The 26,842-nt window shown below is 37.8% G+C and overlaps 1 protein-coding gene across 1 annotated transcript in view; it reads left to right on the top strand.

The window, feature by feature from the left end:
* The window catches only part of SAV1 (salvador family WW domain containing protein 1), a 29,588-nt gene continuing 2,996 nt past the window's right edge, over nucleotides 251-26,842 (top strand). The window contains exons 1-4 of the mRNA XM_001927720.7: nucleotides 251-735; nucleotides 3,116-3,559; nucleotides 17,926-18,196; nucleotides 21,180-21,323. Of these exons, the coding sequence (XP_001927755.3) occupies nucleotides 642-735; nucleotides 3,116-3,559; nucleotides 17,926-18,196; nucleotides 21,180-21,323 (953 nt within the window). The 5' untranslated portion in view covers nucleotides 251-641. The remainder of the gene's footprint in view (nucleotides 736-3,115; nucleotides 3,560-17,925; nucleotides 18,197-21,179; nucleotides 21,324-26,842) is intronic.

The raw sequence follows: 26,842 nt of genomic DNA, 5'->3' as shown, positions 1-26,842 counted from the left end.
GCAGGAGCGCGCCACGGCCTCCGGCGCTCAGTCTGGCAGGCTTTGTCCTCAGACCTCTAGTGCCCGAGGTACCCGCTTCTCGCCGAGGGGGAAGTGAAGGTGGCTGCAGCTACAGGGCCGGCCCGCTAGCGGAGAGTTCGGCCAGCGGTTCTGTAGCGCCACCGCTCCCAGGAGCTGGAGTGGGGGTAGGGCAGCGGCGCTCGCGCCGCGTCGAGTTTCCCAGAATTCCCAGCGGCCGCGGGGAAAGTTTACAGGACGTAGGCGGCGGCGGCGGCGGCGGCGGCAGCAGCCGTAGCGGTTACTAGGCGGCCCGCGGCGGACCATGGCCCTGGCCGGGCGTCCCTGGCCTCTCCTCTCGGAGTACTCGGGCAGCGTCGGGGAGCGGGCAGACTTCCGGGAAGGAACTGAGAAGCGACTGAGCGGCGGTCGGCGCGCGTAGCGCCCCGAACATGCGGCAGTACCTGTGGGCGACCCGGGGCTGCAGAGAGGAGGAGGAGGAGGAGGAGGAGGCGGAGGCGACGGCGGCTGCTCCGGAGGGAAGGAGGCGGCGGCGCCGACGGAGGTGGCGGCGGGGAATCCCGGCGCCGGGCGCGGAGCCTTAGGGAGGCTTCTTGGCGTGGCCTGAGGCCTTGTGGACAAGGATGCTGTCCCGAAAGAAAACCAAAAATGAAGTGTCCAAGCCGGCCGAGGTGCAGGGGAAGTACGTGAAGAAGGAGACGTCGCCTCTGCTGCGGAGTGAGTGTCGGGCGGGGCGCGCCCACACCTGGCCGGGGTGCCCACGGGGACCCGGGCAGAGTGCCTGCCGCCTCTCTCCGCGGCTTCTTTTCCTCCTTGGTATCTGTGAAATACTCGTTTTTAAAATTTTCTTGTGCTTAAAGTGGTGTTGGTTGTATGAAAGCTGATGAAGAGTAAGAAACTTATATTCGTCCACCTCCGACCCCCTCCCCCCCAAATAACCACAGACTTCTCTGTCTACTTTCGTCAGTGTTGTTGGTTTTGATTAACTGGAAGAAAGAGGCTCTTTGGGAAACACTTAAATTGCTTATCCCCTGGGCTTATAGGAATTAAAGTGATTAGACTGGGGCACACTTTTTCTTCTAGTTACGTCGAGATTTGCTGTATGTTTGCAAACATTGCGGATGTCACTAGCCCGTTCTGCAAATTGGGCGAACTCTCGGGTAGAATTCCTTAGCCCAGCTGTTGGGTGCAGACTTAAGGAGATGAAAGGTGATCATTGCTATTGTAGCCGCTACCTAAAGCCTCATCAATCGTAGATCTTAGCGAAGAGGAGCCAAAATATGTATTTGGCTGTGTTCGTGAGAATTGCTTCAAATACCAGCTCCCCCGCCGCCGAGAATCAAAAAGGCAAAGTACTCAAAATAATTTCATATTTTACAGGAAGTTACCAAAAACTTTTTTTTTTTTTAACTCTAATAGAATGCATTTTTCTCCCACCCTACCCTGGCACTTTTCTTCTCTTCACTTTAAGTATTTGATTCTAATTTTCCAGCTGAATCTATTGAATTTTTAATTTTCGTGTGTTCAGAACATCTGTGAGGTAAGGAGCTAATTTGTTGGTGCTCATTCTACAGGCTGAGCCCTTTGTGTAAGTTTTCTTCTGGGAGGCTCCTAACCTTGTGACTTAAGCATTACCTCATATTGTAATTGAGAAAGCTTTTCATAGAGATTCCTAGTAATACTTGCCCAAGATCACACAGAAAGGGGTGGAGAGCATGTTTTTCCGTTATAACCACATCAGACTTGCAGATTTATCCATGTGTTTGCAGTGCTTTCTTATAAAACAGAGCATATTAGATGGGTACATCAGTAACGTGAAACTTGATTTTTAAACCTTTTTTTTTTAATCAGTTTTTCAGTTACATATTAGTATTTTGGTTGAGTTAATGATAACATGCAGTTTGCTGCAAATAAAGTTTATTGAACATTACTTGAAATAATGAGATATATTTGCCTTTTAAGTAAATAACTTGATAGAGTATTTTATATTTTGGTTTTATCAAATGTTGAGCCTTGTTTATTCTGATATTAATTTTTGTCTAGAGTTAGCTTCTGTTGCTTATTAATGTGAGTGCTCTCTGATAGTTTACTTAATGAACTTATAAAACGGTCGCCAAATCCAGTTTTCTTCTTGTTTTAAAGGTATTTGCTTTCTAACCGGGAATGCCTAAGCTATTAAATTCTGTATTCAGAAGTACTGTATCCTTAAAGCCATTGTTCTTCTGTTATCTTCTGTTTTGAATTATAATTGTTCTTAAAGGAGCCGTAGTTTCAGTCTTGGCATTTTCTTGAACAGATCCGACATTTGTGTGCCTTTTTGAAATGAGATCTTTTTATTTTTTAATTTTTGTAGCTAAATTGTTAGCTTTTCCAGCTTTTGATTACTACTTTTTGATTACAGCTTTTTATGTACTACTGCTACACAATTCGACAAGTAGGAAGGCCAGGTTATTCATTTTAAAATCTTTTTAAAGGAAATCACTTTTATGTGTTTGCGAATAGAATTATAAATTATTTTGTTTTCTTTTTTCTAAATTGTGTTTGCTTGAAGGATTTGAGGAATTTTGAAAATGAAGAAAAATCAACAAAACACACTAAAATGTTAACTTATGCTGGTAACTGTGTATCCATTTGTTAGATTGTTTACTGTTTTTATACATTTCATGAGTATTTCATTAATAACATATTTAATAGTTAAACTTATTGACATTTCATCATGTTATGTATGGTAAGATGCAAAATACATTTGATTCTGGCAGAGCTTACACATAACACATTCATACAAATTATAAATTCACTCGGGTGGAAAGATGTCAGCTCAAATTTTATTTTTGGCCACGCTCATGACGTGCAAATTCCCTGGCCAGGGACTGAACTTGTGTCACAGCTGTAACCAGAGCCACCGTTGGATCCTTAACCCTCTGAGTTACGTGGGAACTCCAGCCTCAATTTTAAAATACCCAAATACTGTCCTAAAATTTTTAATTATGTTTTCTTAAATCTGTTGAAGTTTTTCATTTTGGGGTGATACATGTAAATGAACAACTTCTGAAAAGTGCATTACTTATTGGTCCTTTTACCCTTTGTTTTGTCATAGATCTCATGCCTTCATTCATCCGGCACGGTCCCACAATTCCAAGACGAACTGATATCTGTCTTCCAGATTCCAGCTCTAATGCCTTTTCAGCTTCTGGAGATGGAATAGTTTCAAGAAACCAGAGTTTCCTTAGAACTCCAATTCAAAGAACACCTCATGAAATAATGAGAAGAGAAAGCAACAGATTATCTGCACCTTCTTATCTTGCCAGGAGTCTAGCAGATGTCCCTAGGGAATATGGCTCTTCTCAGTCATTTTTAACAGAAGTTAATTTTGCTGTTGAAAATGGAGACTCTGGTTCCCGATATTATTATTCCGATAATTATTTTGATGGTCAGAGGAGGCGCCAGCTTGGAGATCGCACACATGAAGACTATAGATATTATGACTACAACCACGATCTCTTCCAAAGAGTGCCACAAAATCAGGGGAGGCATGCTTCAGGTAACTTAAAATTATAAATACTACGTGAGTTTGATTTATTAACACCTCATTAAAAAAATGTTCTTTTCTGGATTTTCTTGGGAAGGCAACAGATACTCCTAAAGAACTACTTCTACATTTTGCCAATTTGCTAAGTCAGTTTGCAAATAATTATTAATCTGAACTGAGGGAAGGAATTTCATGTCTATTAAGCCATTTAATTACCTTATTTTATAAAAGCTTGGTACGTAGCTAAAGGCTATGTAGACTGTTAACATTTCGAAGCTGGAAAACCTAGAGATTTTAATGTCTATAGTTGGACTGCGTCTAGGTTTAGATTTGGTAAAATGGGAAGGTTAGGATTTCAGAGAAACTGGACCTCAACCTGGGAAAAGAAAGGCAAATAGGAAGAATTGGGCATGATGGGTGACACCATGGGCAACTACATCATTACTTAGCTAGAACTGGCACTGTTTCTTTTAACAGAACTGTTTTCGTAGTAGTCATTTATGTGTCTAGCATTTTCCCCGACCCTCTTGGTAGTATCTGCCTTCTGGGACCTATTTGGGAGGATGAAACTAATATATTCAAGATGATCAAAAAACAGGTAGTCATTAAACTTTGTGGTATTGACTGTTAAGTGCAGTAAAGAGTCAGAAGAGAAAGAGATCGGGGTAGGCTAGAATACTTGGAGAATGGTTTGTGGAAGAGGTTGGTCCTGAACTTTGCTTTTGCTTTTAGCTTAGACTTTAGAATGACAGGGGACATGGGAAGAACATTTTAGTTAGAAAATTAGGATTAGGCCAGTGAAAAGAGCAGAGATGATATAAATCCAAGGAGTTGTGCACTTCTGCATAGTTTGGAGAAATAAGTTGTAAGGTGAAATGGAGATTAGTGGTGCAGCAAGAGCTTGCAGGATTTAAATTTGAGTCAAGCAGAGGCCATTGAAGATTTCAAAAGGACAAGATGTTCATTTTATGAAAGGACTATTTCAAGATTAGCTTACCAGTTAAGATAGATTGCTAGAGAAAAGAGGACTGCAGTGGAGAGGAAAGTGCAAATCTATGATACTTTTGAAGGAAAAATGAGACCTAATTATGGGTTTGGGAGAAAGTAAATCACTGAAGTTTTGAAAATTAAAAGTATGGAGTAGTTGGCAAGAGTAGCTTATTTTGTGAAAGCTGACATTCAAGTCTCATTGGGACATTGAAGAGAAGAGATTCATCTAGAAGTCTATGAATACATAACATAAAATGTCTAGAGGCATATAGAAGTACTGTCATGAGAATAGGTGCGTGTCTTTTTTGTTTTTAAAGAACTTCTAGGTTAAAGGATTAGATAGTTGGATACTTTATTGTGTATTTTGGCTGTTTCTAGTAATCATGTATTTTTAAACTGAAATAATTTGTTTTCTAATCAGAATAGTAAGTTTTAAAAATAAAGTTCATTTTGGGGGTTCCCCTTGTGGCTCAGTGGTTAATGAATCCGACTAGGAACCATGAGGTTGCCGGTTTGATCCCTGGCCTTGCTCAGTGGGTTGAGGATCCGGTGTTGCTGTGAGCTGTGGTGTAGGTTGCAGACACGGCTCAGATCCTGCAATGCTGTGGCGTAGGCTGGCAGCTACAGCTCCGATTCAACCCCTAGCCTGGGAACCGCCATATGCCTCGAGAGCAGCCCTAGAAAAGGCAAAAAGACACACACACACACACACACACACAAGTTCATTTTTATATATTTTAACAAGATGTATTTAGTTATTTCTTTCATCTTTTTCCATGGCATTCTTTTTAAAACTGTGATTATAGTTTGTCCATTTTCATATCCCTGCCTTTTTATATGAATGAGTTTCTTACTGTTATACACTATTTATAAGTACTTTCAGTGATCTTCCATTCAGTACACATTTGATGGGTAATATTTTAAATGACCTATCAGGCTGGGGATGTTTGGAAAGGGGGGAAGTGAGACACATCTGCATTAATGGGCCTTGACCACTAATGGGGATTGAGGGATGAGAGAAAGAGAAGAGTCAGATAGGATTACCAAAGCACCTGGCTATATAGGAGGTACTCTAAAAACAAATGGTTGAGTAAGTGAATGGATCCACAGATTTCAAGTTTGGAGTCTTAAGACAATTTTGGTAGCTGAAGAGTATCGGGAATAATAGCTTATAACAGTGTTTGCCATTAATACCGATTGTTTATATTCCAAACATCACTGATAGCTTATGACACTTTTATACCTGAAGTATGCAGATTTAATGACACCAAGATAAAATCTTGTGTTAAAATCCTGATTCGTTGTAGTTCCCGTTGTGGCTCAGCAGTTAATGAATCCGACTAGCATTCATGAAGACAACTATTCGATCCCTGGCCTCTCTCAGTGGGTTAAGGATCCGGCGTTGCCATGAGCTGTGGTGTAGCTTGAAGACATGCCTCGGATCCTGCGTGGCTGTGGCTGTGGTGTAGGCCGGCAGCTACGGCTCCAATTGGACCCCTAGCCTGGAAACCTCCATATACCACGGGTACGGCCATAAGAAAAAGGCAAAAAAAAAAAAAAAATCCTGATTCACAAAATATCATTGAGGAAATATTGTAAAAACTAAATTTCTACTGATCCTCTCTTAGAACCCTGCTTATGCAGTTTGACGTAGTTTTTGTGTTTTTGTCTTTTTAGGGCCATATCCATAGCATATAGAAGTTCCCAGGCTACAGGTCTACACCACAACCACAGCTGAGGCTTGATCCTTAACCTACTGATCAAGGCCAGGGACGGAACCTGCATCCTCATGGATACTAGTTGGGTTCGTTATTGCTGAGCCACAACGGAAATTCCTGACATAGCTTTTATAATTTAAATAACATACTTTATTTTATTTTATTTTATTTTTGCCATACCTGTGCCATATGGAATCCACCGGGCCAAGGATTTAATCTGAGCCACAGCTGTGACTTATTTCTTCTCAGCTCTGGCAACACTGGATTCTTAACCCGCTGCACCAGGCCAAGGATCAAACTTGAGCTTCCATGGCATCCCAAGCCATTGCAGTCAGATCCTTAACCCAGCAAGAACTCCTAATGACAGACTTTAAAAAAATAACTTTCTCCAATCATGTTTTATTTTTTGTCTTTTTGCCTTTTCTAGGGCTGAACCGGGGGCATATGGAAGTTCCCAGGCTAGGGGTCCAATCGAAGCTGTAGTCGCTGGCCTACACCAGAGCCACAGCAACATGGGATCTGAGCCGTGTCTGCAACCTACACCACAGCTCACGGCAACGCCGGATACTTAACCCAACTTACTTAACCCAACTGAGCATACTTAACCCAACTGAGCGAGGCCAGGGATCGAACCCACAACCTCATGGTTCCTAGTTGGATTTGTTAACCACTGAGCCCTGATGGGAACTCCCTCTCCAAACATGTTTTAGAAGTAAATAAAATAGAAGTTAATTGGATACTTTTACAAATTCAAGAGTATCATTTTAAAAAACACTTGCTTTTATTATGGCAGTTATACATGTTTGAGAAATTTCACTTAACATTAGTTTATATCAGGGCAATAAGATTAATGCCTTTCAGAAAAAAAAAAAATACTTTTTTCTAGGAGGCTCCTAAGTGGCAGGGGAGGACTAAAAACCAATTATTAACTAAACAGAAAAGCCTAACAGCTATTATTTCCAGGAGGGAAAAATCTGAATATGAGAAAATAGCTGGAAGTTTCTTAAATTCATCTTGAAAAGACTTGAAACTTATTAAATTTTCAAGATTTATGCTGTAAAGAGTTAAGGAACATGAATGAATGGAAAGAAGGTAAGTTTGTGGGAGAATGAGGATGTGCTGAGGACACATTTATTTTCACAAGGTTTAAATTTTGATTGCTGTTACTAATGTAATAAGCATCAAAAAAGGTGTGGAAGAAAATAGTTTTGTGATGACTTGAGAGTAGTAGAGCCTGTCAATGAGTTGTCACTTAGGCTTTTAGGAAACACCTTGTCTCAAGGGTTAATTTCATCTTACTATTTTAGCAGAAGTACCAAAAAAACAAGTTGTATAATATCCTAAAGGATTTTAGGGCCTAGCAAGTTCTACATTTAGCTGTGAAATTTGACCTTTAACATTTTGGCCTACATACCAGTGAGGCACTTACTGTATGTGCCAAAGGAAGGAATTCTGTTAACAGGAAGGAAGTCTTTAGTTGGAATACTAAAGGCAGATTGAATTCCTTTGTTTTGCACCTAAGTAATTTGGTTTTGTGCAATTTCAAGTAACAAACTTTTAATTTTTATTTTTAAAGATGGCTAAAGAAATCAAGTTATAAAAATCGAAAGTCCTAAAAAATACTGGAGTTGTGTTTACTCCAGGAAATGCATGAATATTTAGTTAACCAGGAGAACAGATCTGTGGTTGCCAAGGGGGAGGGGGAGGGAGTGGGATGGACTGGAAATTTGGGGTTAGTAGATGCAAACTATTACATTTAAAATGGGTAGACAATAAAGTCCTGCTGGGGACCTATATCCAATCTCCTAGGATAGACCGTGATGGAAAACAGTATTTTTAAAGAAAGAATGTGTGTGTGTGTGTGTGTGTGTATGTATGTATATATGTATGACTGAGTCACTCTGCTGTACAACAGAAATTAGCACAACTTTGTAAGTCAGCTATAATTTGAAAAAAATATAGTTAACCAGAATTTTTTTTTTGAGTGTTACTAATCCTTAGGGGCACAACTTTGTTATTATTTTGAAGAGGAGGAAAGAAGGCAGTTGGCTTTGTTTAATCCTTATATCTTTTTGTCAGCATCTTGATTATAACATGGACACTAAACATGTTTAGTATTACCCTGGAGCTTGTAGCCTTTATTTGAGTTCCATATTCCATTTTATTTTCTGTAGCCACTAAAACATTGGTAAACCAGAATTTTTGAGTTGTCTGTAAGGGTGGACCTTGTAGATACCTGCCCAGTTTTATAACGTTAGTTCTTCGGAAGCATATCTAGTGAAAGCTTAGCAGAAAGACAAAGTAATACTTTCATCTGTGTCTTTGCGAAATCAGGTATTTAGCTTATTAATGTTTTAATTTAAGTGGAAGGTGCTTTGCAGTTAATTCTCAAATGGGAGTTAATTTAAAGTTTATAAATGCCACTCATTCTTTTCTGGGACTAACTGAAATTATGGAAAACTGTATTTTTCCTTGTAGCTCAGAAATAAGTTCTCATTTTTCTTATTGAGTTCAGAATTTATAGATCTCTTGTTATTAGTGGCAATCATATTTTTCTTTAAAGAATTACACTTGACCTTTTCTGGTAAGATTACGTGGTAGGTAATAAATTTGTAACGTGGTCTTACACCATCTGTGTGGCTTTTGGTAGAATAACTTTTTTGTCTTTTTAGGGCTGCACCTGCGGCATATGGAGGTTCCCAGACTAGGGGTCTAATCGGAGCTACAGCTGCTGGCCTACACCACAGCCACAGCAACACCTGATCCTTAACCCACTGAGCGAGGGCAGGGGTCGAACCTGCAACCTCATGGTTCCTAGTCGGATTCATTTCTGCTGCACCACTGTGGAAACTCCTAGAATAACTTTTTTGTATTTTTTATTTTTATTAATGGCTGCACCTGTGGCATATGGAATTCCAGGCCAGGGATCCATTCCAAGCCTCAGCTGTGACCTACACCTCAGCTGTGGCAGTGCTGGATCCTTTAACCCACTGTACTGGGCCAAGGATTGAAATCTCAACTCTACAGCGACCCAGGCTGCTGCAGTCGGATTCTTAACCCACTGTGTCACAGAAGGAACTCCTAAAATAACTTCCTTGAACCTTTGTTTACTCATCTGTAAATTGGTAATGATACCACCTCACAAAGCTGATTGAGTATGAAATATGGAAAGGGCCGTGGACGGAATAGATACTCATAATTGTTAGTACTTATGTTCTTTGTAGGAGTGTTATGTGCTTTTTCCTTGTTTTTTTCCAGATTTGGAATGTTTGGTTATTAAAGTTTCAACTTTGTAGCGTAATTTAAGAGTGGAGGTCTAGTGTGTTAGAGCTTGATAGAGCTTTTTTTTTTCAGTCTGCTAGACTTTCTGATGTTTTTTGTTTTAGATCAGTTTCCAGTCTTTTTGTACTGTACATTCATCTCTGATTAAGTTTTATAGAATTGTCCAAAATAATAGTTTGAAAAAAACTTAGTGCACATGACAGTTTCAGAAAGTACAGGTGGAGTTTGTCATGAAATGAAACTGCTTCTAGATAGCTCTAAAAAGGTTACAAATCATGATTTCACATGACATTGATAAAGCTGATGAGCCTATCTGGAACTTTGTGGATTTCATGGCGGCCCTTATCAGTTTGTCAGGGTTTAGTTCCTGGACATGAGATTTTACAGAGAAGTCTTTGTGTTTCCTCTAAATATGAATTTCGTTTATCCTGGTTTAAAATCTGGTGTTTGATATCTACTATTGATTAAATGTAAAGTTACATGTGTTTCTAGATTTAGGCAAGTTCAGTATATGGAAATTTGGATTTTCTAAGCAGATAAAATGATATTATCATAAACTTTAATACTCCCTAGCTTGTATGGTTTTAAATACTATAATAGTTTTTTGTTTTCAGTGCTGCATTTGGAAATCTGTTTTTCTAGGGGGACCTCTTTTGAGGCAAAATTTTGTGGTTCTTATCAATAACTCACTTTTAATACACTGACTGTAATTCTTTTAAACAATTACTATCGGAGTTCCCGTCGTGGCGCAGTGGTTAACGAATCCGACTAGGAACCATGAGGTTGAGGGTTTGGTCCCTGCCCTTGCTCAGTGGGTTAAGGATCCGGCGTTGCCATGAGCTGTGGTGTAGGTTGCAGACGTGGCTCGGATCCCGCATTGCTGTGGCTCTGGTGTAGGCCAGTGGCTACAGCTCCGATTCGACCCCTAGCCTGGGAACCTCCATATGCCGCGGGAGCGGCCCAAGAAATAGCTAAAAAGACAAATAAAATAAAATAAAATAAAATAAAATAAAATAAAATAAAAACCGATTACTATCTTTGGTTGTGGCTGGTACTACAACATTTTTAGTGATGGAAGTATGAGAAAGTATAAAGCCATTGCTTGCATATGCATTGTGATTTTAGTTATTTGCTATGTGCGTATTTTTAATACATTGGCTTATTTCTTTTCTATTTAAATATTTTCTCTGTGAGTACTGAACAATTAACAAATAAATGTTCAATTGCAGGTGACAGAAGCCAAGGTTAATTTCACCAAAAAAGCTTGTTAGCTTTGTTTTGTTCTCTAGTCACCATATGTTTAGAGATATATAATACGCCTTTCTTCCCAAGGAGTATTGAGTAAGAGTGATTTTGTTTTCTTTCTTGCATTTTTTTATTCCAAAAAAAACATAGGTAGTGTTATATACATTCTATTGCGTCAGTTCAAGAGACACATAACGACTGGTTTCTCTTTTTGTGATATTAAAATTGATCATGGAATCAGATGTCATCCCAGTTCATCTATCATGATGTTCTCCAGCAGCTTTTCACGTATTGGTTTGGAAACCATTAATGATTATTGCCTAGATCAGTATTTCATTAGGTGCTGCTAATATTGATACTCTTAATTTTTTTATTTATTAGTTGGAATTCTATAATGAAGAGCTTTCTTTTATCAATTATTTGATTGCTGTTCATATAATACAGGTTAAATGCTAGAACTTTTCCTTTACTGACCATTTTTCAGAGTGAGTTGGTACCCTTGCCACCTCCAGAGGTAACCAGTGAGTTTTTATTTTTAGTATATGAACTCAAGGATTTTTTTTTAAAAAAATTGAAAACCAAGATTTATTGGAATTTCGCCATTTTTTTTCATTTATGTTCATTTTCTGTTACAGGATACAATACAGAGTATCACATTGAATTTAGTTGTCATGTGTCCTTAGTGTTCTTTGGTGTATGACAATTTGTTAGTCTTGTTCTTCATGACCTTGACAGTTGTGAGGAATATTTGTCAGAGATTTTGTAGACTGTCCCTCAATTTGGATTTTGTCTGATGTTTTTCTCATGATTTGAATGGGCTTATTTGTTTATGAAAAGAATACCATAGACATGAAGTCTCTTCATGGTATTATATAAAGAAGATACATGATCTCTATAGGGCATTGTTGATGATGTTAACCTTCAGCACTTGGCGAAGTTTGCCAGGTTTTTCCACCATAAAAAACACTGCATGTTTGTTCTTCCAGTTTTTGTCTTCATTTTTATTACTTTCCTGAGCACAGCTATTATCTCTGTTGTCTTTATATCTATTTTTTGGGGTTCTTGCTTTTCTTTGCAGTCTTCCTTCAGGGAATTGCTTGCTAATTCTTTTTTCCCTTTTTATTTATGGCAGTAGCAGAATATTTAATTTCATTTTACACTCCCATCAACAGTGTAGGAGGGTTGCCTTTTCTTTTTTTTTTTTTTTTTTTTGTCTTTTTGCCATTTCTTGGGCTGCTCCTGCGGCATATGGAGGTTCCTGGCCTAGGGGTCGAATCGGAGCTGTAGCTGCCAGCCTACACCAGAGCCACAGCAACACAGGATCCGAGCCGCGTCTGCGACCTACACCACAGCTCACGGCAATGCCAGATCCTTAACCCACTGAGCAAGGCCAGGGATCGAACCCGAAACCTCATGGTTCCTAGTCAGATTCCTTAACCACTGCGCCACGATGGGAACTCCTTTTTTTTTTTTTTTTTTTTTTTGTCCACCTTTTCTCCATACACTCTCCAGCATTTATTATTTGTAGATTTATGATGATGGCCATTCTGACCTGTGTGAGGTGGTACTTCATGGTGGTTTTGATTTACATTTTTCTTAAAATTAGCAGTGTTGAGCATCTTTTCATGTGCCTGTTAGCCACCTGGATGTCTTCTTTGGGAAAAATGTCTATTTATGTTTTCTGTCTATTTGTTGTGTGTGTCCTTTTTTAGGGCCGCACCTGAACCATATGGAGGTTCTCAGGCTAGGGGTTGAATTAGAGCTGTAGCTGCTGGCCTATGCCACAGCCACAGCAATGCAGGATCTGAGCTACGTCTGCGACCCACATCACAGCTCATGGCAACGCCGGATCCCTAACCCACTGAGCAATGCCAGGGATTGAACCTGTGTCCTCATGGATGCTAGCCAAGTTCATTAGCCACTGAGCCATGATGGGAACTCCTCTGTCCATTTTTTTTAATTGTTTTTTTTTTTTTTTTTTGATACTGAGTTGTATGAACTGTTTGTATATTTTGGATATTAACCCCTTGTCAATTGCATTGTTTGCAAATCTTTTTTTTTCAAATCTGTATGTTGTCTTTTCATTTTATTGATAGTTTCCTTTGCTGTGCAAAAACTTTTTAAGTTTGATTAGGTCGCATTTGTTTATTCCTGCTTTTATTTTTATTTTATTTTTTGCCTTGTGAGATTGATCTAAGAACATATTGCTGCAATTTATGTCAAAGAATATTTTGCCTGTGTCATCTTCTAGGAGTTTTGTGGTGTCATGTCTTAAATTTAGTTCTTTAAACCATTTTGCGTTTATTTTTGTATATGGTATGAGGGAATGTTTTGATTTCATTGTTTTACATGTAGCTGTCCAGATTTCCCAATGCTGCTTGTTGAAAGAGATCATCTCTTCTCCGTTGTATATTCTTGCCTCTTCTGTTGTAAGTTAATTGACCACAGGTGTGTGGGTTTATTTCTGTGCTATTCTGCCATTGATAAATGTCTCTCTTTGTGCCAATACCATGCTGTTTGATTACTGTACCCTTTGTCTTATAGTCTGAAGTCTTAGAGGATTATATCTTCACCTTTATTCTTTTTTCTCAAAGTTGCTTTGGCAGGTCTGGGTTCCATATAAATTTTAGGATTATACTAGTTCTATGAAAAGTGTCATGGATATTTTGATAGGGGTTGCATGAAATCTAGAGATTTCTTTGGGTAATATGGCCATTTTAAAAATATTAATTCTTCCAATATAAGAATATGTAATATCTTTCCATTTCTTTGACTCTTCTTCAGTGTTTTATAATTTTCAGCATGTAGATCTTTCACCTCCTTGGGATTTTTTTTTTTTTTTTTTTGGATGTGATTTTAAATGGAGTTGCTTTTATTCATTCTCTTTCTCATATTTCATTATTAGTGTATAGAAATGCAACAGATTTCTGTATATTTTAATCTTATATCCTATCTTGCTAAACTCATTTATTAGTGCTAATAGCTTTTGTATGGAGACTTTAGGGTTCTTTATAAAAATGTTACATCATCTGCAAAGAGTGGCAGTTTTATCTTTAAAAACTTCCAATTTGGATACCTTTTATTTCTTTTTCTTGTCTCATTGCTGTGTTTAGGGCTTCCAGTACTCTGTTATATAGGATTGGGGAGAAAGGAGAGTGGGCATCCTTGCCTTGTTCCTGAATTTAATAGGTTGGCTTTCAGCTTTTCACTGTGTAATGTTAGGTTGTCTGTAGGTTTGTTGTAAATGGCTTTTTTTTGTTGTTGTTGCTGTTGAGCTATTTTCCCTCTATACCTTCTCTGCTGAGTTTTTATCATAAATGGATATGGAATTTTGTGGGAAATTTTTTTCTGCATCTTATTGATATTATATGATTTTTATTCCTCATTTGGTTAATGTGGTATATTACATTAATTTGCAGATTTTGAAGAATCCTTGCATCCCTGGGATGAATCTCACTTGATCACAGTATATGATCCTTTTACTATGTAGTTGGATTGGGTTTGCTATTACTTTGTTAGGATTTTTGCATCTATATTCATCAGTGATTGGTCTGTCATTTTTTTGTGATGTCTTTGGTTTTCTTTTCTGGGTGATGCTGATATTGTAGGTGAGTTCACAAGTGTTCCTTCATCTTTAGTTTTTTGGAATAGTTTGAGAAGGGTAGATGTTTACTATAAATGTTTGGTAGAATTCACCTGTGTAGCTTCTGGTCCTGGACTTTTGTTTTTTTGGGAGTGTTTTTATTACTGATTCAGTTTCATTACTGGTAATCGGTCTGGTCATATCTTCTATTTTTTCTTAGTTCAGTGTTGGGAGATTATACTTTTTTCAGAATTTGTACATTTCCTTTAGGTTGTCTATTTTATTGGCATATAATTATTCATATTAATCTTTTATGATCCTTTGTGTTTCTCTGCTATTTATTGTAACTTTCCCTTTTTCATTTCTGATTTTACTGATGTGGGCTCTTTTTTTCTTGATGAATCTGGCTAAAGGTTTATCAGTTTTGCTTACCTTTTCAAAGAACCAGCTGTTAGTTTCAGTGATCTTTCTTATTGCTGTTTTCATCTTTATTTCATTTATTTCTTCATTCATATCTTTATGATTTCTTTTCTTCTACTAACTTTGGGTTTTATTCTTTTTCAAGTTCCCTTAGGTGTAAGGTTAGTTTGTTTATTTGAGATTTTTCTTGTTTCTTGAGGTAGGCTTGTATTGCTGTAAACTTCCATTTAGACTGCTTTTACTGCAAAGCATAGATATTGGATCATTGTGTTTTCATTTTCATTTGTCTTCAGATATTTTAAAAATTAAAAAAAAAATTCTTCAGTGATCCATTGGTTGTTTATTAGTGTGTTGTTTAGCCTATACTTGTTTTTTGCTGTTTTTTCTTTTTATTTTATTTGTAGTCTCATCGCATAGTGGTTGGAAAAGATCTGAAGTGAGTCTCTTGTAGGCAACATGTATAATAGCATCCATATACATGGTATCTTTGTTGGTATCCATTTAGCTACTATGTGTCTTTTGCTTGGAGTATTTAGTACATTTACATTTATAGTGATTTTCTTTTTTCTTTTTCAGCCGCACTCACAGCATATGGAAGTTCTCAGGCCAGGTTGACACTGAGCAATACCAGATCCTTAACTCACTGTGCTGGGCCAGGGATAGTACCCACACCTCCTCAGAGACAATACTGGATCCTTAACCCACTGCTCCACAGCAGTAACCCCTATGATAATTTCTGATATATGTACTTGTTCCTCTTTTGTTAAATTTTTCGGGGTTGTGTTTGTAGTTCTTTTTGTTCCTTCTTCTTTTGCTCTTATGATGACTAGGATTTCTTTTTTGCATGTATATTTATTACAGATTTATATAGATATATGTGTTTATATATATGATTATGTCAAGCTGGTGAACTCTTAAGTTCAAATGAATTTTAGTAACACTGCATTTGACCCCTCCCCACCACGTTTACTGTTTTTGACATCATATTTAACATCTTTTTGTCTTGTGTATCCCTTAGCTTCTTATTGTGGATATAAGCAATTTTACTTTTATGTTTTAACCTTCCTACATGGTTCTCTGTTGGGCAGAGCCATGTCCCAGGGTCTCTGGCTACAGGGCCCTTTGGAGTCCTGGAACTCGTGTTGGCCTGCAAGTGGTCAGGGCTAGTTCCTGCCACTGGAGAATCCAGGGTGTCCCAGAGCTGTGTTGGTCCATTGTTGGCAGAGTCCAGGGTGTTCCCAAAGCTTGTGTTGGTCCACTGGTTGATGGGACTGGATCCCAGGATAGCTGGCTCTGTAGCTTGAGATGTTCCACATCTGTTTTTGGCCTGCAGGTTGATGGTGCCAGGGACTATGGGGTCTTGTGGCTGATTCCATCCTGCTAGTGGGTCCTGACTTAGCCGGCTACAGTGATCCTAGCGCTGGTATCTGTCCACTGGTGGATGGGGCTAGGGCCCAGGGGATCCAGGAGCTAGTGCCAGCTCATTGGTGGGTGGAGCTGGGTTCTGGGGTCTCTGCAGGGCCATGTGGGTCATAAAGGTGGTTTGCCAGCTTGCTGGTACATAGGTCCAGGGCCCAGGAGTTCCTGAGGCTGGTGCCTGCCCACTGGTGGGCGAGGGTAGTCCCAGAGCCAGTGCCAGCCCCACTCATGGGTGAAGTGGGTCCCAAGGTGTCTAGCTGCAGTGCCTTGGGGATTCCAGGGCTAGGGCTAGTGCACTGGTGTGCAGTATTGGTCCTCGTCTTGCGGAAGGACCATGTTCTAGGGTGGCTGTGGTCTTGGGGTTTTAAGGCAGCTGGCCTGCTGGTAGGTGGGGCTTTGCCCCAGCTGGATTCGTTGCTTGCCTTAGCCTGATGTGTCCCATACTGGTGACCATAGGTTGGTGGGCACAGCAAGGTCCTGGTGCTAAAAAGCTAGAGGAAGGATTCCAAAATGGATCTTGCTGGCACCAGTATCTTTGTGGTAGAATAAACTCCTGAAATATCTCTCACAAGAATCTGTGTCCCCAGTGTCAGCTCCGGTTTCCTGCCTCTCCAGGAGGCTCTCTATGGTTGGTCTGACCCAGGTTCCTTTCAAATTACTGCTTCTGCCCTGGGTCCCAAAGTGTATGAGATTTTGTGTGTACCCTTTAAGAGTGGAGTTTTTCTTTCAGACAGCCTTTTGACTCTCCTGAAAGTAAGCCCTGCTGGCCTTCAAAGCCAAAAGTTCTGGAGACTTGTCTTCCTGGTGCAGGATCCCTGGGCTGGGGAGCCCAGTGTGGGGCTAGGTCCTCTCGCTCCTTGAGGACAACATGTCTTTAATTATTCTTCTCTTTGTGGATTGCCCACATAGGGATAAGGGTCTTAACTATATACTGTGTTTCCACCTTTCCTACTCACCTCATTGTGGTTCCTTCTTTATATTTTTAGTTGTAGATCTTTTCTGCTAGATTCTGGTCTTTTTTCATTAGTAGTTGCTCTGCAAATAGTTATAATTTTGATGCTCCTGTGGGAGGAGGCAAGTTCAAGGTCTGTCTAATCCACCATCTTGGCCACACTTACCTTCTTTCATTTCTTTCATCAATGTTTTGTGTTGTCAGCATACAGATCCTGCAATTTTTTGGTTAGATTGGTATGTAAATATTTGATTTTTTGGAGCTGTTATAATTTGTTTCCATTTGTTAGTATGTAGGTATTTAGTTGATTTTTGTATGTTGACCTTATACTGTGCTACCTTGATGAATTTATTATGGTACAGCTAAGTTATTTTTAAGAAATTACCAACTAGGAATAGTTTTACAAGTTTATTTTTGCTGTTTCAGATGAAATGTCACATCTTAAATCTTGAATAAGGTGAATTTTTTTTTCCTTCACTTTTCCTTTAGCAGTATACATACTTAAGAAGCTTTGTTAGTAGTTAAACATTTGTATAACCTGGTGATGGAAGCATCAACCAAAAAAGCCTAATTTCAAAGAGGAAGTCTGGTTCCTCCCTTTTGTAATTAAATAATAGGAATACTGGCTAGTTTTATGAAAAATCTATTAATGTAAAATCATGGCTTTTAACAGAAGGGTATGATTGAGATAGTTAATTTTGTGTTTCTCATATGTCATTTTTTTTTTAGCTATGAATAATTGTTCTATTCTCTTTTTCTTTCTTTTCAGGTATTGGGAGAATTGCTGCTACATCTTTAGGAAATTTAACAAACCATGGTTCTGAAGATTTACCCCTTCCTCCTGGCTGGTCTGTGGACTGGACAATGAGAGGGAGGAAATACTATATAGATCACAACACAAATACAACTCATTGGAGCCATCCTCTTGAGCGAGAAGGACTTCCTCCAGGATGGGAGCGAGTTGAGTCATCAGAATTTGGAACCTATTATGTAGATCACACAAATAAAAAGGCTCAATATAGGCATCCCTGTGCTCCTAGGTAAAATATCAACTTTATTTTATCTCTTTGTTTTGAGATTGTATAATGTTAAGCTGTAAATTCATATTTTCATTAAAGAGAAAGGCATCCTGAAGTTTAATTTGAAAACTATGTTTTTCAAAGTTTATGAGATTTTTCTCTGGACTTATATTTAGTAGTGAATTACTTTAATAGTTAAAAACTTTTTAAATAGCCTCAAAAACAAGATCTACATTCTTGTGATCAGATTCTGCTTTTTGTTAAAGATACCTGGAAATTGAAGCAAGTAAATAAAACATCTATCTCCTTACATTTAAATTTTTATAAAAAATACAGACCTGCCTTATAATGTGCCAGAATATATGTTTTGAATTACATGTCTTGCTATTTGCCAGGCAAGAAAGCAAAAATTGGAAATGCACAGAACATCTCAAATCTGTTTGATAAATGCAACCAATGATCCTTTGGGCTGTTTTGATGATGTTGGCCTTATCAGTAGATCTCTTTTATGGCCAAACTTCTACTATGAATTCTTTAGCCAGTTGTCATATATGGCTATTGAGCACTTGAAATATGACTAAGCCAAATTGAAGTGTGTTATACATGTACACATTGGACTTCAAAGTATATAGAAAGTCTAGTATGGAAATTGCAACATTTCTAGTTAACTATATTTGAGCTCTCAAGAACTGAGCCATAAAATTAAAAATGGGTAGAATATCATCAGCATTTTGATAGGTGTTGCTTAGTATATCTAGCATAATATAGATACTTGGTTAGAGCAAGCATTTGTGTTTTTTAGAACCATTAATATCATTATGAAAATAAATTTTCACATTATCATCCAGAAAACTAAGCTTTATCATTGCTGTATTGTTTTAACAGTTTTACACATTTGGATTTATTAATTCAACTTTGAAAAGCATTTTTTTCATGGATTCCATTTAGTGGCACTCAGTCAATATTTATTAAACAACTGAAGTTGTCATCCCTTCAAAAGAACCAAGTCAACTGCTCTGCCTGTGTTAAGCTCAGGCCCCTTTGCCTATTCTTTTTACCATTGCAAGCAAACTGCACTTTCCCTGGCTTCCATTTTCAGGCCTGTGACATGTGAGTAATTTGTAGCTTCACTCCCACCTGGTCACAGTCCCCACCGAAGGGCATAGTAAGTCCCACTAATTCCTTCTGTGTCCCCAGCACCCAATATAGAGACACACATAGGTAGATGTTTGTTGAATGAGTAAATGATAGAAATGCAGGAAAAAAAAACAACAAAAACATGTGGTTACAGTTTGCTATCACTAGGTGGCAGAGGCTTTCTGTTCCTTATAACCAGATTTGAGAGTATATGGAACTTAGTTTTCTGTTTACCGTCATTAATTTTATTACGGAATTTTTATAGTTTATGAAGAATTTTCACAATAATTTAATTTGTGTCTCTCCGCAAATCAACTTTAAACTTTAAAGAGAGAATAAATGTCTTAGGCTCAAGTAGAATTAATTAGTAGCCATTTAACTATCTATATTATGCCAGTCAGTATATAGAACTCTTGACATATATTAGGTCATTTACTGTTTAGCTCCAGTTTTACAAATAAGGAGGCTGAGGATAAGAGAAGTGAAGCAGTTTTGCCTACATTCATACAACCTATAAGTGGCCAAACTGAGGTTAACTGCCCCAACCCAACACCGCCCCCCCCTCAGGGGGTATCTGACTTCAAAGCCTTAGTTCTTTCCCACCTTCCATTTGTGACATCAAGGGATATTTCACTTTGTACCTATCTATGAAAAAAGAAATGAAGATAAAATTCAGTGCCATTTGCACATTGATCTTTAAATTGTTAACCATAGTCTAACCCAGCACTTACTTTGTCCTAGTTTAGTTATCAAATGACCTTTTCTGATATACACATAAATCTTTATGTTTGGAGGCAATTTCCAACTTAGTATCCAAGTTAAGGATAGGCCGTTTTTGGTCTCCCACAATTCAGTCTTTAACCTTCAAGTGGCCCAGTGCTTTCCTTAAGATTTTCCATTTATAACAGCCCCCAGCCCACCTTGCTGTTCTCTTTCCTCCCCAATATACACAGACCTGTTAGAACTAGTTAAAAGAGTTGGCTTTTTTTTTTTTTTTTTTTGTCTTTTTTTTTTGTTGTTGTTGTTGTTGTTGCTATTTCTTGGGCCGCTCCCGCGGCATATGGAGGTTCCCAGGCTAGGGGTTGAATCGGAGCTGTAGCTGCCAGCCTACGCCAGAGCCACAGCAACGCTGGATCCGAGCCACGTCTGCAACCTACACCACAGCTCACGGCAACGCCGGATCGTTAACCCACTGAGCAAGGGCAGGGACCGAACCCTCAACCTCATGGTTCCTAGTCGGATTCGTTAACCACTGTGCCACGACGGGAACTCCAAGAGTTGGCTTTTTTAAGTCTCTGATTTAAAACAGGTTCTGAACAATTCTAATTCCCATATACTTTCTTAAAGTTATTAAAAGCAGAAAAAAATAGTACAGCTAATGTGGGCATTTCAAGCATAGTACTCACTCCTGCTATAGTACCTACTCCAAACCCCCTTTTCAGCCTAAAGGAGGAAGAAAATATCCATTTTTATCTTGAGAAAAATTATCAAGCCTTCCAATATAAATTTACAGCTAATTACTACTGTTACTAAAATTTATGATTCTAGTTTTAAGCCTCTGTCTAAAGGTTATAACTTAGCTCTGACTTTTTTTATGGCCTTTTTTGAAGTTGCCCTTGAAAAGAATAAATACCAACCAGAGAAATCTCTTAAAAATATGTTAAGATTTAGTTTAGTTTTATATCCATCATTAATGACCTACAATTTTCCAAGAGAAGGTGGATTTTACTTCCCTTTTTTTAAAAAGCCAAGATTTTTATGTTTTTTAGGTGGTAGAATTTGGGGCAAGAGGCATATTGAAAAACACTTATTACTATTTCTTGTTTCATTGAGGGCCTTTATCCTAATGAATGTTCTTTATTCTTAGCGTACCTCGATATGATCAACCTCCTCCTGTTACATACCAGCCACAGCAAACTGAAAGAAATCAGTCCCTTCTGGTACCTGCAAATCCGTATCATGCTGCAGAAATTCCTGACTGGCTTCAGGTTTATGCTCGAGCCCCTGTGAAGTAAGTGAATTTATAGCACAAATTTTTGTTGAAAAGTGAATGGAGAGCGGAATGGAGTCTCTGGGCTGTTTTACCTGTGTAGCACCATGTTTTTTCTCTTAATAATACTGGGCTTTTAAATGATATTTTATTTGAAGAAAGGCTATCAGAGTTTGTAAAGTTGAAAAGTTATTGATTAGAAACAGAAGTTTTACAAAGTTTTATTGAATCTTCACTTTCTTTGTGTGCCAACTTGTGCTATTACATGGATTCAGTAAAAGGCTTACATTCTCATAGGGGTAGAATAACTTGTAAATTAGTGATACAATCTCTTGTGATAAAAGGAGGGACCCAGAGAAGTCCTAGATGCACATGTGAAAAAGAGCATAACTTAAGGACACAAGGGTGTTGAGGAAATACTGTGCATGGTGGCTAAAGTTCTGAGATGTTCTGTGTTCACTGACACATTGTTACCCTGGACAGGGTGCTTAACTTAGTTTTGTCTTCTATAAACTGGAGATAGTAAATAGTACCTATTCTTAAGCCTATTAAGTACTCAATAAAACAATGCATCTAAAACATGTATAACAGTGTCTTGAACATTGAGAAAGCTTAGTAAATGATTGTTATTATTAGGGGTGAAGGTACAGAATAGTGGTTAATATTGCTTGTGAGGGAAACTGGTTGGAAGGAAAGCGTGATTTCTGTTTCCATCACCTACTTAGTGAATGACCTTGGGCAAGTTACTGAACTTAGTTCTCAGTGTTTTTCCTCTACTGAAACACAGCGGGTAATCTTAGTTACCTTACCTACCTTACTCCTGGTGAGGCTTAAAAGCAATCATGCATTTTAAAGCAAATGGGCATAGTGGGTGACTTGGGTAAGTCCCTTAGTTATGGTTTCTTATTATTATAGTGAGTGAGCAAGGAAAGCTGCACTAAAAGAGGAAAATACATGAGCTAGTTTTTATAGATGGCTCCGAGTTTGCGAAGCTCATTGAGGATATTTGTTGGGTGCCATAATAGGCACTGTTCTTAGAATGTATTCATGAATAAATGAAATATTTGCCTCAAAGAGCTTCTCTTCTGGGAAAGCAGAAGTAGCTACTCAGATTAATAACCCAATGTGATAAGGATTAGTATCAGTGGTATATACAGAGTGCTGTGATTTCAGAAAAGGGGGTTTTTGGGAGTCCTCACTGTGGTGCAGCAGGTTTCAGATCCAGCGTTGTCTCTGCAGTGGCCTGGGTTGCTGCTGAGGGGTGGGTGTGATCCCCAGCCCAGCTCAGTGGGGTTGGTGTGGCTGATGTTGCCACAGCTGTGGCATAGGTCATAGCTGCAGCTCAGATTCGATTCCTGGCCTGGGATTTCCATATGCTATGGGTGCAACCAAAAAGGGAACTAAAAAAAGGGGGTGGGGGTTTAAAAGTAAATAGCTGTTGCTACCTGTGTTCCATATTGTACTATAAACCTTTAGGTAGGTTATCTCATAGAACCTTCCTCAGTCTGTTTTATAGTTGAAAAAAATTTTGTTTCTTCCCAGATCACACAACTGTTAAGTGGTGGATTTTAAACCTTTAACTTCAAAGTTCATACTCTTCATACTCTTAATTTTTGTCATTACTACTTTCTTAATACTAATTACCATTTACTGAGTATCAAATTCCTGGTACTTTGTATTTTACACATAATAATTACATGTACAGTACTGTTAACAACTATATAAAGTGATGTTTTGTACGTTTATTCTCAGTACTCCTTTTGTGTTTCAAAAACCAAAATTATCAGCATAAAATAGCCCACAGAAGAATTTTAGAAAGATGGTTGTACAGTGAACTTAGAATAATTAAATATCATAAAGTTATTGGTCATTTACTATGAAATATTTGTTAATTATTGGCCAACATAAACATTCCCTTACACTTTCCCCGATCTTCTCAGTTTATAAACTCACAGCTATTGATCTCTGTGGCCAGGTGCTATAAACTCACAGCTATTGATCTCTGTGGCCTGGTGCAGAAAGACAAGATGGTATTTGAGGACTCTGATCTGAAAGCATTAGGATTTTTTTTCCCATAAGTCAAATTTAGGCCTTGTCAGTGTATTTTTTAACGTTTTAGTTATAAATATTATCCTGCAAGGTGTAAACAGAGCTTGTCAGCAGTTTGGCTTTAGTTTACTTGAAATTATGTACATATTCACAGAAATTAAGCATAGTTTGGTGTCTGAGCTAACCTACAGAAGCCTCTTTATCTGATAATATCCATATAGTATAGGAATAGGATGAGGAATCATACCAGATGGACTTTTTTTCCTTTCTCCCCTCTTCTTTCAATCATGATACCACTGACCTTGTATTGTACATAGCTCTTGTTCATATGCTGATCCTAAGTCATATATAATATATTCATATATTTCCTTAAGTCTGGAGGAATGTGTGTCTGTTAAACATTTGTCACTTCTGGAAGCTGATAAGATTGAGGAGGGTTATTCTTTCTACTTTATGTTATTGCTACTCTATAGCCATTGTAGAAAGAAATAACATAGAAAGCTTTTCCTTTTTGGGGAAAAAATAGTACTAAAATGGAATTCTTTGCTTCTTATGAGAAAAAATAACTCAAAGATTATAATCCCTTTCAACTCAGGTTCTATGAGCTAGTTATAAAACTTTAGGAAACTATCAACTTTTTTTTTTTTTTTTTTTTTTTTTTTCCCCAAATAGATCAGAACTTTCCAAAAATTGGCCGGTAAGAATAGAGAGTATGTATTTTACTGCTTAAAACAAGAGGTCTAGAGACCTGTTACCTTTTAGTTGATCCTAAATTTTTATCTCTGAAGAGGATGGAAATGGTTACTATTGTCTTGTCAACAAAAGGTGAACTGTTCTTTGAAGTAGATAATGGAGAATCAGTTACTTAATAAAAAAGAGGTTTTAGCCAAAAATTAGCGTGTTTCTTCCTTTTGTTAAACAGTTGACATCTTATTTCCTAAAAATGCCTTAATTTTGTCTTTAGCAATAATTTAGCAAAGTAATTTTTGCACATGTACCTTTAGAACAGATGTTTTAAATTTTTATTAATTTTAGTTATGCTTCTAAATTTGTTCACAGAAGCCTGTCATGTATCATATAACTGTAATTCTAGTTGAACTACAGGGTAAATTTATAAGATTTAATCATTAACAGGAAAAAGACCATTAGGGACATGTTTACTTTCCATTATTCTTCACATACACACACACACACCCAACAGCATTGTGGCACAGACCCTTATTTTATTCCTGTGACTTGGTGTTCCTGCTGTATGACTGTTGACTCATTTCTGGGTGTAGGAGGAAAGGAGTGGGTACACTGTTACATAAGACAGGCACAGGGAACTGGGGCTACACTATAATAACCAGGGCTGGGAACAGCAGCTTTTGGCTCCTGAGGGCAGCATCCACTGGAGTGTGCACATGGTTTTTTTGGTAGCATTACAGCAATTATTGTTTGAATATATATATATATGTGTTATTTATAAGTACTGTTTGGATAGAATACTGCCCTAAGAAAAAACAGCAAAAGAGGTGCTATAAGAAAAGGAAGGATATTGGAGTAGTTTACAGCCTATTTTCTGAATGATTTACCTGTGTATTTAGAGCATAGTGGCTAAAAGGTAAACTGAAGCAGATCATTTGGCTTGTGAAGAAGAATGGGAATTACATACTTTTCTAAAAAAATAAAAGCAAGCATAGGCAGAAGGGAAGTAACTGCATAGAAACAGCAGGGACAAGAATTTGGAATGGAAATTGGCACATTGCATACTTTGCTCATTTATGCTTTTCCTTAAAGTGCTTTTTCTTCTTCCCAAAGTATTTTCACTAATTATCCTGATTTTGTTGCTTCTACTCAGAATCCTATTCTTGATGCTAAATGCTGTGATTGGGAATAAGCACGGTATTTACCAAGATTACCCTATTAATTCTCTCTTTTTTTTTTTTTCTCCCTTGCTAGAAAGTACATAGGCAATAAATGAGCTTTAACATTTTTAGAGTTCACCTGGCATAAATTTAAGCATCTTGAATCTGTGGACACTGCTGAAATGCTCCTTAGTTAATGTAGTTCAGACTTAGAAAGATGAAGGTTTTTGTTAGGAATTATGAATTTGTTTCAAACAAATAAGTGAAATCTTAAGGTACATGAATGGCAGAAGTTCTAGGAAACATCTTAAAACTTTTTTCACAGGGGCTCATTGAGTATTTCTCATGCTAGTTCTCCAATTTATGTCCGCAAGTAGTTGGAGTTTCTCACTAAAGAGATATTTCTATTAGTAAATTTTCAGTGCTCATTAAGTAATTAGTAAATTTGGTATCCAACAAAATGTTTACTTTTTGATCTTGTGTTTTGTGCTTCTGGTATTCCTAGTACACATACCCAAGTTGTACAGAGAGGTATGGCAGCACGCCAAGCTCTGTATTTGTTTACTTTGTCCATTTTTAAAAAATGTTAGATGTTCCTTTGGGAATAAGATGGTAAATGAGTTCCCCATCAGAGGATCATCAATCAGGTAGGAAATCTTGTCAATAATTACTAAGAATAAATTTATTAGAATTTACAATTGAAGGTCTTCCTGTTATGTCCATTCTGCAATATGATTTGAGAAGTATAACTTTAATATTATATAAATATATGCCTTGCTGTAGGTCAAGTTCTTTCTCTAGTCTTGGTAGGTATTAACATCAGAACTATTACTCCGATGCATCTTGGTCCATAATTCTCTTTCTGATCTTTTAGTCACTAAACAGTTTTGCAAGAGAGATGTATATAGCTTCTCTAGGTTTCATGTATAAAGTGAGAAGACTGGATTAGAGTCCTGTCCTCAGACCCCTTTCATTCCAAAGTGAAAATTACTGCTTTAGTAGTCTGTTGCATACTTCCATCTCAGCTTACCACTGAAGAAGGACTTTGGAAATGTATATAAATATAATCTTAGGTGAGTCCATCCCACATTGTGTAGTTTGTTTTCTCATTTCGTAAAGAGCTTATTCTTTCCTTTCTGCTTGTGTTGTTCTGTTCAGTTTATAATACTGTATACTCAACCTCAGGAAAATGTAGCCCACAAATGATAATTCCTTTTCCTTTCTCTGTTTAGCTCCTTGTTTCCTGTAGTGAACAGCAGGTCTCAACACTAATGACACAAATGATCTTGCCCATTTTTGTGTATTGTTCTTTACAAGAGCAGTGTTGTCTAAAGTATTCTTAAGTTCCTGACAGTTAACTTTGAATGAGCTTATGTATAGAGTGGAATGTGTTCTTTAGAAATTATAGAACCACAGTGGTTGGAAATCTGTGTTCATTGTCTAGTGTTAATATTAGAATAACTGACATTTAAGATGAATAGAAATGGGTATTTTTTAACTTCAATTGAAATGAAGTAATATTAGCAGTTTTCTCCTTTCCCTAAAAAATAGTCTATTTAACTAGCAGTTAATAACTCAGTTATTTTAAGGTTTATGATATATTTAGTTTTAGTAAAATTGATATTTATAAAAACAGACCAGTTT

Source organism: Sus scrofa, chromosome 1 (genome assembly GCF_000003025.6).
Source record: "Sus scrofa isolate TJ Tabasco breed Duroc chromosome 1, Sscrofa11.1, whole genome shotgun sequence".
NCBI classification, from domain to species: domain Eukaryota; kingdom Metazoa; phylum Chordata; class Mammalia; order Artiodactyla; family Suidae; genus Sus; species Sus scrofa.
The sequence above is the reverse complement of the archived record's forward strand: the minus strand, read 5'-3'. Positions and strand labels throughout refer to the sequence as shown.